Here is a 12,688-nt window from a genome sequence, read left to right on the forward strand (position 1 = left end):
AGGCTTAATATGAAATATGGATGAGATAGGTAATACAGTACAGTAGCTGGATTTGTCTAAATAGCTTTACATGGAACAGGGCAATGGTATTATTTGAATAGAGTGTAAAATGGCATGCAGGAAGTTGAGAGACAGAAGAGAGAGGTATTGTATATGTAGAGAGGAAGTGAGAGGTGAAAAGATTAGTAAGAGAGAGTAAAAAGAGAGTGGATGAGGAATTTGGAAGGAGTAAAATGGAGGGAATGTAAGAAAAGGTTCTGAAGAGAGGTAAAGAGAGTTAGACAGGGTAATAAAGAAGTTAGTCGGGGAGTGAAAGATAAAAATGGTATATTGTTAGTGGAGAAGGGAGCAGATGGAGAGAACACATTAAGGAACTGTTAAGCATAGAAAATGAAAGTAATGCGAGTATAAGTGGCTGGGGAATGGCTAGGAGAAGGAGGGAGATGAGAAGAGAGAAGGAAATCAGTAGGATTGAAGTTGTGGAAGCAATGAAGAAAGACAAAATGGGGAAAGCCCCAGGAATTGATGTAGTGTGTGGTGAAATGCTGAAGCATGGGGGTGAGATAGTAGTAGAATGGATATGGAAAATGTGCAGATTGGCCTTGGGAGGAAGGCGGAGTCCAGGAGGATTGGAAGTCAGGTATAATTATTCCCCTGTACAAAAGAAAAGGGGAAAAAGAAGTGTGTGGTAATCATAGGGGCATTTGTCTTCTAAGTTTAACAAGAAAATGTATAGTAGGATGCTTATTAACAGCGTTAGGGAATTAACGGAGGAATTAGTTGGTTTAAGGAAGGGAAGAGATTGTGTAGATCAGATATTCATTTTATGTCTTTATTGGAAAAGTTTCTGGAGAACAGAAAGAAGTTGTATGTGGCCTTCATGGATTTGGAGAAAGCATATGACTGAGTGGATACACAAGGAATGTGGAAAATATTGAGTATGTGTGAGGATGCTAAGGACGCAGTGTGTGTGGATAGTGAACTGAGTAAATTTTTTTATTTGAATGTTGGATTGAAACAGGGCTATGTCATGTCCCCATGGTTGTTCAGTCTGTATACAGATGGGATCATAAAAGAGGTACAAGGTAGGACAGTGAATGTTAGAGTAGCCCTAATGAGAGAGGGCAGCATTTGGAAACTCCCTGTATTGTTGTTTGCAGATGAAATTGTATAGTTAAGTGAAGACGAAGACAACCTGCAAGGCTTGGTGACTGAGTTTGGGAGAGTGTGTAAGAAATGGAATGTAGGGAAGAGTAAAGTTATGGCCTTCAAGAGAAATGAAGTCACTGAATGTACAGTAAGGCTGGATGATGAGGAAATGGAAAATATGAGTGCATTTAAGTACTCGGGTAGTGTGATGAGTAAGGATGGAAGTTTGGAGGATGAAGTGCTTGAAAGGATACAACAAGGAGGGAAGGTTGCTGGTTCTTTGAAAGCAGTGATAAGAAACAGGGAAAGAAGCATGGAAGCAAAAAAGTCACCACATGACAGTATTGCGATACCAACTCTAACATATGGAAGTGAAGCTTGGACCTTATTAGAAGGGCACAAGTCAAGAGTGAGAGCAGTGGAAATGAGTTATTTGAGAGTAGCATGTGCATTTACATGGAGAGATGGACTGAGAAATGAGGAAGTGAAGGCATATTGTGGTGTGGATGTGGATGTGATAGAAAGCATAAGGAGAAATACAGTGAGGTGGTTTGGCCATGTGGAGAAAATGGAGAGTGAGAGACTAAGGAGGAGAGTGTATGTGAGTGAGGTGGAAGGGGACAGAGGGAGGGGGAGGCCAAGGATGAGATGGAGGGATGGAGTGGAGAGGTGTATGAGAGAGGGGAGTGTGAACTGGAAGGAGGGCAGTGAAATGGTGGGGGACAGGGCGATATGGAGGCAATTTGTTTGTGGCCACCCTGTATGGGATTAAGGCGTCTGGCAATAGATAGATAGATTTTCTTTTAGACATGGAACCATGTTTATATTTATTTATACTATATACTATGCATCGATTCGAGTTAGGTTTAGTCTTCGTCAATATATATATCACTATTAATAGTTATCGGAGATGGTGTTAGGTAGTGATTGTGGTGTGATGCAGATTTCTTGACATACTTGTAGTTGTGTATGTATTTTTAAATGATTTTATATATTTTCTGTACAGATGTTATACAGAACTTTGAGATAAATGAATGAATACTACAGTTCCATATACTACCTATATGGTAATGGAAAAAAAGTATAACTATATCCATATATATATAAAAAAGAATGTTTGTCTGTCTCTCTTCTATGGAAATCGAGGGTGATGAGTATAGAACCCTTTAAACAGCTGTAACAGATGTAACTTTTTACAGTGAATTTAGATTGTTACAGGTACATTATAGTTATATGGCCAAGATTAGGACAGTAATTGGAAATCAAATCAACATGGTGGAAAAAATGGTAGCCAGTTGCCCTAGAGTTGTTTACTTCTACTGTACAACCATATGCACAATGGGTCGGATGAGTGGCTGGACAGGTGGATTGGGCAGGGTGGGTGGGGTGGGTATGTGGGTATTGAGAAAATAGGTCCATGGTAGGAATAGGTCCATGGGGAATATATCCCTGGGGAAATAGGCCCAAGGAAGAACATAAGTTCATTGGGTAAAGTGGACCCTGGGGGTCTTCTCTCACAGAGCGAGTGGCTATCTAAAGTCCCAGGCAACACCAGTATGCACAATCATAGGGATTTGCCTGGACAGTGCCAGGCACCCCTGCTAAGGTCACGGTGCACGGGTCTGAGGTTGTCATTATCGTACTCTGACAACTTACCCATCAACAGTGCTTCCGATTTCGTGTATACTGTAATATGATATGCATGTGATTCGTGTATAATATGTTTGTGTATAATAATATTCGTGTATAACGTATTTGTGTATAATAATATGATTCATGTATAATGATATGAAATTGGACGCACTGTTGACAGGGAGGTTGCCAGCGTACAATAATGACAACCTCAGAGTCATGCACCGTGACTATAGTACCATAATATGAAAATTCATTGATGTAAATACTCATTCAGACAACTTACAGATATTCCATTATGAAAGGTATGTTTAGGAAACTGAACTGTGAAACAGTTTACAGTAGACATTTTCTGTGGTGGTTGTATGGATTTTAACATTTGAATTAAACTACAATAGGCTACATGTGAGTACAGGTGAATGCCTTTTTTTGGTCAGGATGTAACGTCATCGCCGCTGACGTTTGCCCAGGACCTGGTGCGTCACAACCTGGTGGTGTTTAGAGGAGGCGAAGGAGCTCTTCAGGTCCTGCCACCATTGGTTGATGTCATACCAGAGGCCCGACTTAACCTAGTGATCTACTACCTAAAGCAGGTGAGAGAGAGGGAGAGAGAGAGAGAGACATACACACACACACACACACACACACACACACACACACACACACACACAGAGGAAGAAAGAAACTTCAAAAAAGGTATAGGTGACAAATGTAAGGAAGAACCTAAATTGTTTTACAGGTTTGCTAATGGCAAATTGAAATTAAAGAACCAATAAGCTGAAAATAGAAGGAAATGTCTATAAAGACGTGGTTATGCAAGCAGGCATAATGAACAAATGCTTGCAATCAGTCTTCACTAGAGAAAGTGATTTTGTGGAGGAGGAGGGAGTGACTGGAAATGTAGTATTAAAAGATATAAAGGTTAAGTGCAAGAAGTATGCAAATTACTGGAAACTCAAGATGTGAGGAAGGCCACAGGACCAGACAGGATCTCTAATTGGATACTAAAGGAATGCAGAGACCAAATGGCGGATAGGATTCATGATTGGAGCCGGATGTGGGATATGAAATTCAGTGCAAAAAAATGTAAAATATTGGAAATGGGTAAAAGTACCAGGAGACCATCACTGAATTATTTGATGGGTAATGAACCAGTCACAAAAGCAAGAGAAGAGAAGGATTTGAGAGTGCTGGTCTAGGATAATTTGTCACCTGAAAAACACATTAACAGGATAGTTAGAGATGTATAATCTCTTGACTAACATAAGAGTAGCATTTCATTACATGGATGAGGAGATGATGAAAAAATTGGTAGTGGCCATGATCTGCCCCAGGTTGGATTATGCAGCAGTAGTGTCGTCCCCACATAAAAACAAAGATATAACAAGATTGAGAGAATACAAAGAACAGCAACCAAGGTGGTCCCATGCCTGGCTGATCTGTCATACAGGGAACGGCTGGAAAAACTAGACCTGCCTTCCTTAGAAGAGAGGAGAGAGAGGGGCAACATGACTGCAGTGTTCATGGCCAGGATGGGAGTAGAAAAAATTGACAGAGAAGATCTGTTTGTATGGGATGGGAGAGTAACAAGAGGACACGGAATGAAACTAAAAAAAGCCAAGTTGCTTGAAGGATATCAAGAAATATAGTTTTCAATATACAATAGCTGCATAGACCCATGGAATAGCCTGGATAAAGAGATCATTCAGTCTAAAACCTTAAACGAGTTCAAAGCAAAATCTGACTTATCGAGAAACAGAGATGGGACCCCACGAGTGTAGCTCATTTCCTGTATAGCACAACTAGGTAATTACACACATACACACATGCATGTATGTGTGCATGTGTGTTGTGCATGTGTGGTGCTTGTGAGAGTAGGTTATTGCCAACACTGCAAAGGAAAACTGCTACATGCTGCATGGAGCACTTGTAGAGTTTTTTCCTGAAAGAACTTAATGACAGGTGTTATTAGGGTGACTTGTGTTGTAAGAATGATAACCCATTGAAGTGTTTAAGCCACACTAAATGTGTTGGCTAACATATTCTGAATGATTCAGGCCAGCTTTCACAGATTGCCAATTATCCCAGCACTTCCGAGAGTTTAGGAATACTTGTAGCTTGGAAACTTTTACAAGCACAGTGAAGCTACAACACATTATCTTTCTTAACAGCTTCTAGCCAGGTTGAAACGAAATTCTTACACACCTCCACTTGGGAATGCAGACTTGAGGCTCAAGCTTCTTTTCTTAGGTACTTTAATCTGGCCTACAAGGAATGAAACTGAGCTTGTTACTGAGGATACTTGCTAATTGCTATTATTCTGTGGTTGGGCATGTAAAATCATCACAGAACTTAAAAACCCTTGCATTGGTGACAGAATTTGCAGGCAGTCACAGCTCTGCCTGAGAAATGATCAGTAGTGGCTGACATACTGTAGTGTATGTTGTTTAATCGGTAACTCATTGTGCTCCCATACAGTGTGCTTACCCTTTATATGACAGGATGGAGGGAGACATAATAGGAGCAGTTATAAGAATGTACTGAGAGGGGAGCTATACATGTGGACTGCGTGGGGAATGAAATTCACCTAGGAAAGTGCTTAGAAGTGAGGTTGATGGAATAATTGAAGAGGGTGACAGAATGATTTAGAATATCAGGCTGAAAAAAACATGAGGCAGGATGCCTCAAAGTGGTGAGAGATAAATTGTAACTGAGAGAACTAGAGGAGTTTTTATCACAGCTGTGCTGGATAAACTTGTTGATCAGGTGTTCGGTGGCCATGGTGAGGCATAATGTTGCATTAATCTCAAATGACAAGTAGTTTCCTCTTGTGAGTAATATGTATGCCATTAGATAGAATAAAATACATATGTTTGTCAGCTGTCTTTTTATGGTTAATAGAGGTAGTCTTACACCCCTAGATAATTTATGGTCTCTGTAGGGAATAAAATTATTTGACAATAGCTAGAATAAAATTGATACCTGTAAGCTGTCTGCCATTGTTTTGTGGTTAATTAATTCTGGTATATTAGTTAACTAATCTCACAAATACTGTATTTGAGTTACATAAGATTCACCTTTCAAAAAAATGTTTGACAGTATTGGTATGTAGTAAGTTATATTACTAAGTAAAATTGTACCCCATGTAGCTAGTATAGTAAAACCTCGATATAACGGACTTCAATAGTCCAGAATTTGCTTTTATCGGACTCTTGGAGCTACCGGACTAAATTCCTATGTATCGGAAAAAGTCCGATAAAGCCAGAAGCAGTGTGGACTGCCTAACCACTTCAGCTATGTGTACTGTACACATGTTTATCAGTGTACAGTACAGTGTTATTATATATATTATACCATTTAATTAATGTAGTGAAGTTGTAACACAGTACAGTACCACAATTGTAGTCAAAACAGTTTAAAAACCATTCATGCGATCTGGACTAATGTCTGATATTTCGGGAAAAGTCTGGATTAGCAGGGGGAAGTCCAGATGTCGCTTTTATCGGAATTTCGCATTTTTCGGGATGGTTTGGGCCCCAATTAGTCTGTTATAGTGAGGTTCTTACTGTACTTGTGTAGCACATTTTTTTCCGTAGTTTTACTGTATTAGATATTATTGATGGAGGACATGAAACATATTGTGAACATATTAACCAAGAAAATGCTGGATTCCTATGGTATGGTAATTCATGACTACTTTTTTATCAGGATGAAGTACAGGAAGCTTATGCTCTGCTAAAGGATCTGGAGCCAACTGTTCCTCAGGAGTACATTCTTAAGGGTGTGGTCAACTCTGCTATAGGGCAGGAGACAGGCTCGGTGAGTTGCATATCACTACCTGTCCATGTGATGTAATGTAAAACAGTACAGCATTGTTGATGGTGAAACCACTTGAAAGTTATTCATTGTCATCCTAACCCATATCCCTTGTAAATGCGGGCTGTGGTGATATGTAGTATGGCTTTCTCTTTTGGAATATGAATTGGAGGAGAAGGAAGTCCTCATTACATTTTTCTCTGCCATATATATCAGAAGCTATGAGACTGCATGAAGTACATATATTGGGAAGTGCAGTTGCCACATATCTTATTACTATAGCTATGGGTTTGGAGCTTGGAAATTACAGACATTATAGGAACATGATCATCAGGCAGAACAAACATCTTGGCAAAGTTAGTACAGTATCTTTATTGGCTGATGTTTTGCAAATATCTTATTCTGTCTTCAGTGCCATGTCTAAAATGTGAGAAATGTACAGTCAAAAGATTTTGTCTCGTGACAATTAATCACAATACAGCACTAAAATCCTGATAGTACATTACTGAAGTCCAGTAAAGTACCATGGTCAGAATCTGAGTTAATAAATAAAAGAATTTTTAAAAACACTCTAAAAGGAAGAGGAATAACTGATATGCACTGGTCCCTCTTGGCTACAACCATTTTCTGTTTCTTAGAAAATGTGGGGTTAGGACAGTGTGGGTGCTCACCATCCACTCACTCGATGTGCTGCTTTGGGTGTGTGTCCTCTCCTCTCTTCCTTCCTTCCTCTTCTGTCTTTCTTTCCTTCATTCTTTCCTTTTCCTTCTCCCCAAGAGTGACTTTACACTCCCTCTTTGGTCTTTCTTTCCTTCATTCTTTCCTTTTCCTTCTGCTTATTGGTAACTCTACACTGAGTGACAAACCAAATGGTTTCCTGTACACCAGGCAACCATTTACTATGCTTGGTAACCATGTAACCAAATTATGATGCCTGGTGGTTTTGTGAGTAATTAACCTCCACCCCCCATCCTGACGTTTTCTGGGCAGTGGTATGCCCCAGTCCCGACATTTTTGGACCTTTTTTTTTGGGGGGGCTCAAACATCCGCTTTTGGTGAGAAACATCGAAAATTCATAGAGAAATCGCTCACCTGAGGTTTAAATACTCGATCCAGGTAGGAGTACCTCCTTACCTTACAGGGTTTTCTATCAGGCTGGCTGCAAAGAAAACGAGTTCTATGGGAGGATAACTATTCCACACCACTCATAAACGGTATTTATTTATTTATTTGGTACGAATTTATATGTAGTACGAGAGTATATTGGTTTTCAAATGGTAATATAGGCATTATAAGCATTGTTTCACTCACTAACTCATCACCGTTCCTGACCTTTTTTTGCCACATTACTTGATCATCATTTCTGACTGTTTCTTCCTCTAATGTTTGTCCTCCACATTGTCATCGATTGGGGAATCACTCTGGCCCTGAATTTCGTACCGTGGCATGACATGGCTTTACTGGCCAGGTCACTGATAACAGGTGAATTGCTGAGAAAAGGGTATGCAGGGGGGGGAGGAGGTCATGCTGGGTAAGGCATTGTCTCTGCCTGGCATCTTGTAGAGGAAGGTATCCCGTGTATACGTGCCAAAAATCACTCGCGAAAATTGAAAATTGTGCAAATTAAATTGAAAATTGTGCAAATTAGGGACCTTGCAATGTTGCCGCGTTAACTTATGTCTCTGAGATATGAGTGCACAGCATGTAAGGACGTGAATTCACGTCTCTGGGACGGGGCGGGTTAAAGCACTCCAATAGGAATAACCCAGTGCAGGTTTATATCCAAGAGGTGGTTGGGGCTTAATGCTTATGTAATGCCATTCAGGGATGAGTGAGGCTGGTCACTCCCATCTTAAATGTCAGGACCAGCTTGCCTAGCGCCAAGCTCCTACAGTATGCTCCTCATGGGGCAACATAGGACTGGATGATGGATGGATGGATGAGGACATTTTTTTAACAACAGAGAAAGGAAAAACAAATGAATAAAAAACAATAATAATAATCCATACACCAGATTACAGGTGTCCTCCATTCACAAAAAAACTGCAACAGTTGGTTTTGAACAGCTACAGGTTGAAGTTTGGTGGGAAACCACTCTGGCGAAGTGAGTTCCAAAGAGATGCAGTTCGGGGAATAAAAGAATTCTGATAGGCAAAAGTTCTGCACCATGGCAGTGTGAAAGTCCAGTCATGAGTGTTACGATATGCCCATGTAGCGCGGGGGAAAGTGTGGAGAGGTGGCACAATGCCTGCAACTTCGTCTGAGCCTTTGCCATAAAAGTATCTGTAAAATAAATCAAGGGAAGCAGCATTCCTTCTTACTTGCTGGAGAGGTAGCTTGTTTGTAATGGTAGGTTATTAATAATTCTAACAGCTTTGTTCTGAATTTTGTCCTGTTGTTTTAGTGCAACCTCTCCACATCTATTCCACAAGTGTGAGCAATATTCAGGGTTAGAGCACACTATGATTCTTGTAAATTATAGCTAACTGCTCATCAGTGAAGAAGTTACGGACTCTATGCAATAATCCAAGTTTCTTTGAAGCAGTTTTATTGAGTGATCTAATATGAGAGGTCCAGCTGAGGGTATTGTTAAGTGAAACACTGAGAATTTCAGTACTTTAGAGATAGGTATATTAGGAACATTGAAGGTAATATAGGAATCAGGCATTATGTCTATTAGTAAACTGTATATCCAGTATTTCGTTTTCCTAGCATTAAATGAGACAATGTTATTTTGTTCCCATTCAGTGATCTTAGATAAGTCGTGATTTATGGAGATTGCTGTACAGTACTGAGTTGTGAGTTAGAAATATTAAACTTTGTGAATGGATGTTTAAGTGTGAATGAACTGTGAAGTGTTGAGTCATCTTCATATGAATGGATGGGATTATGGGTGACAGATAAGAGATCATTAATATGAATTAAGAATAGGGTTCGAGCCAGAATTGATCCCTGTGGCACGCCAGCATTAATCGAGTGAAAATTGGAGTATACATCATCTACTTTTACTCTTATCCTTCTGTCAGTGAGATATGAGGAAGTTAGTGGAACAAAAGATGATAGGCCATAGCACGGAAGTTTGGATAGCAGGAAACAGTGCCACACTCTGTCAAAAGCTTTAGAAATATCAAGAGCTACTGCTTGAGTTTCTCCATGGTGGTCTGTGACTGATGGAAGGTATGAGTCAGGATACTGAGTATATCAACAGTGGATACAGTATTTCATGGCGAAAACCATACTGCCTATCACTAATTAAGTTTTTGGATTCAAGATGCTTAACTTTGTGCTTATTAATTACAGTCTTAAATACTTTACCAAGAGATGTGATAGCTATTAGTCTGTAATCAGAAAGGTCAGAGGAACTTTCTTTCTTTGGAATAGGGTAGATATTGGCTTCTTTCCAAGAATTCAGGACTTACGAAGTACGTATGCATAGTCTGAATAATTTAGCTAGAACAGGAGCAAGATCTGGGGAGCACTTAAATATTGTACCTAAAAAAACAGATCAAATATTGTAGTAAGTACAGGGTGGCCCAGAAAAACCTCCCACATTTCAAAGGTAAATGAAAAAAAAATGGTTAAAGATAATCAAAATATTATTTGCACACATGAAACTTCATTCAGTACAGTTTTTATTCATCATGTTTTAAAGATGGCATCCTCCAAATGGTGGCCATCATTGTCTATACACGCTTGGAGGCGATTTCTGAAGGCTGCCATAGCTCAGCGGGCCATGTCGGGTGGAACAGCAGCTATCTCCTGCTGAATAGCAACCTTAAGGGCTTCAAGAGTTTGGGGTCGATGAGTTTACAGAGCCACTCAAATGAAAATGAGCTTCGTCACTGCACAAGAGAACAGCATCTTCCGGAACATGTTGCAGAATGTTCTCGCATTACTCTCTGCGGCTTATCCAGTCTCTCACATTGTTCTTGCACAACCATCATTTTGTATGGATGGAAGTGAAGGTCTTTGTGTAAGATTCTCCTTGGAGTTTCCCGGGATATCCCTACAGCTAAAGCATGCTTCCCTGCTGAATGTCTTGGAGACTGCACAACAGATCGCCTCAATGCTTCAATATTCTCAGGTGTACGAGCACTCCTAGGTCAACCAGATGATTTTCTTTTTAAAGCTGAGCCTGTTGCCCTGAAATTCTCAACCCACTGCAAGATGGTTTTTCGATCTGGAATGTTTCGGTTCCGTGGAATACTGAAACGTCTTCGAAAGGCCCTCTGCATGGCGTTCACGGAACAGTTGTTTGTGAAGAACTCTTCGACAGCGAGCGCACGGTGTGCTCCCGACCACGCCATGTTGACGACTTAGGATGGCTGGGGTTGGGCTACCAACAGACCCTAGCCCCGACCCTCCCGCCTCACTTCTGCCAGTGCTACAGGCTTTCGAAATGTGAGAGTTTTTTTTGGGTCACCCTGTACAAACATCAGTAAACGTACTTAGTATGGGAAGCAAAACAGGTCACAGGAATCCACTTCACTGACTGAAGACTTAAGCTGGAATAAGATAGTGTGGAATCTCCTAAATCGTGGCTTTATGAGACTGAGCACACACCGTTATTTGAGAATTCCGCGCATTAGAAACAACTTATCTTATGGGAAAAATTACTTATGGGTCTGTCATCTTGGAAAAGTTGCCCCCCTTACCCCCAAACCTACATCAAACTAGTCAGCAACAAACAGTAACAACCTGAAAAAGAAATTAGTAAAGCATATTTAATGGGAATGAACAGTATTGCAAGATTTTTACATGACTCTGGCTGACAACAGTGCTTGAATGGTCAGGGGAAGGGGGAGAGATTCCAGGCTTGATGCAAACTACGGCCTCTCAGCACGAGGCGAGTGCGCTGATGTCTCATGCCATTGCCTCTGTGCTGCTTCTTCCTCATCAACCTCAGTAAACATATGCTTTATTTGAGGTAGTAGAAGCACCTTAGCAAATAATTTCTTCTTCCTGATGGTCTGTTATATTTTTCTGATTATTTCTGGGGTGGTAAATAAATGATTCATGGAAAATCAGTTTCCCCATTGTTTTTAACTGTTCCTCTGTGACATTTCTTATTTAACCCCTTAAACGCAGCCGTGCACAGTCGTTTCCCCCCTGAGTGGCGGGGTTGTATCGCAGTCTGAGTACCTGTAGGAAAATATTCGCCAAAAATCAGAGATTAACCCTAGAACATTATACTTGGTTTGGCAGATAGTACTTACATTCAGCTTTCTCCAGAGACAAGTGTTGAGCCTTCGTGGACTACCCAAGGACTTGTGGAGACTTGCAAAGTTGGGTAACCAAATCTTCACTTTCACACCTCCAGCAACCCGGTTTCCCCTCTACCACAGCCTCATTCTGTCACAGTAAACTTTATACTACAACGTAAAGGTAGTTAGGATTCCGTATTTGTACAATAAGCACTGAAAATAAGGCTAAAATCAACGGAGCGTACGGCCGACATGCACTGTGGCGGCGGTCTTCCCGTCACTCAACAAACATTTCCATTTTCACAGCTAAAAACATGTATACTACATTATTTTCAATCATATTACTTCCCAAAAGATCACCACGGCGCGCTTTTTATTCTGCCTTACGCCCGCCACTTTATTCTCGTTCCTGTCGGCCGCTTGCACTGACTGGGAAGAGCTAGAACTCGCCATAATGTCACTTTGAAAGCCTGCAGTAAACTGACGCTAAACAGGGGCAAACCGTGAGAAAAAAAGCTAGTGTTACAACTGGGGAAACAAGCGTTTCCTAGTAGCATAAACTGCTTGTGAGAGGAGAGCGCAGATTTACAGTTCTGAGCGCTCAGAGCGCTGCCATGTATCACAGCCAGGCTGGCCGGGCCATGGTGGTGGGGGGACGGGGGGAAAACGTGATACTTGGCAACAACTGAGGTCAGTAGTACAAAGGTAAAGTATGCTAGTTGTAGCTAGAGGGTGGTGGTACTGATAGACAATACCAGCTGGAGCCTGCTTTCCCGCGGTTATTCAAAATTTACTAGAATCACAAACGCGACGACCCGCCACTATGTCCTTTTCGCCGAGCGTCGCAAACGCGACGATCCTCGTTTAAGGGGTTAATTTGTCAGCGT

General features: G+C 40.9%; 1 protein-coding gene across 1 annotated transcript in view; it reads left to right on the forward strand.

The window, feature by feature from the left end:
• Positions 1–12,688, forward strand: part of Ttc26 (tetratricopeptide repeat domain 26) — a 58,316-nt gene that overhangs the window by 11,954 nt on the left and 33,674 nt on the right. The window contains exons 6-7 of the mRNA XM_080282649.1: positions 3,219–3,374; positions 6,490–6,600. Of these exons, the coding sequence (XP_080138775.1) occupies positions 3,219–3,374; positions 6,490–6,600 (267 nt within the window). The remainder of the gene's footprint in view (positions 1–3,218; positions 3,375–6,489; positions 6,601–12,688) is intronic.

This window comes from Coenobita brevimanus, chromosome 94, assembly GCF_032717465.1.
Source record: "Coenobita brevimanus isolate Jiangsu-jjx chromosome 94, ASM3271746v2, whole genome shotgun sequence".
NCBI lineage: Eukaryota > Metazoa > Arthropoda > Malacostraca > Decapoda > Coenobitidae > Coenobita > Coenobita brevimanus.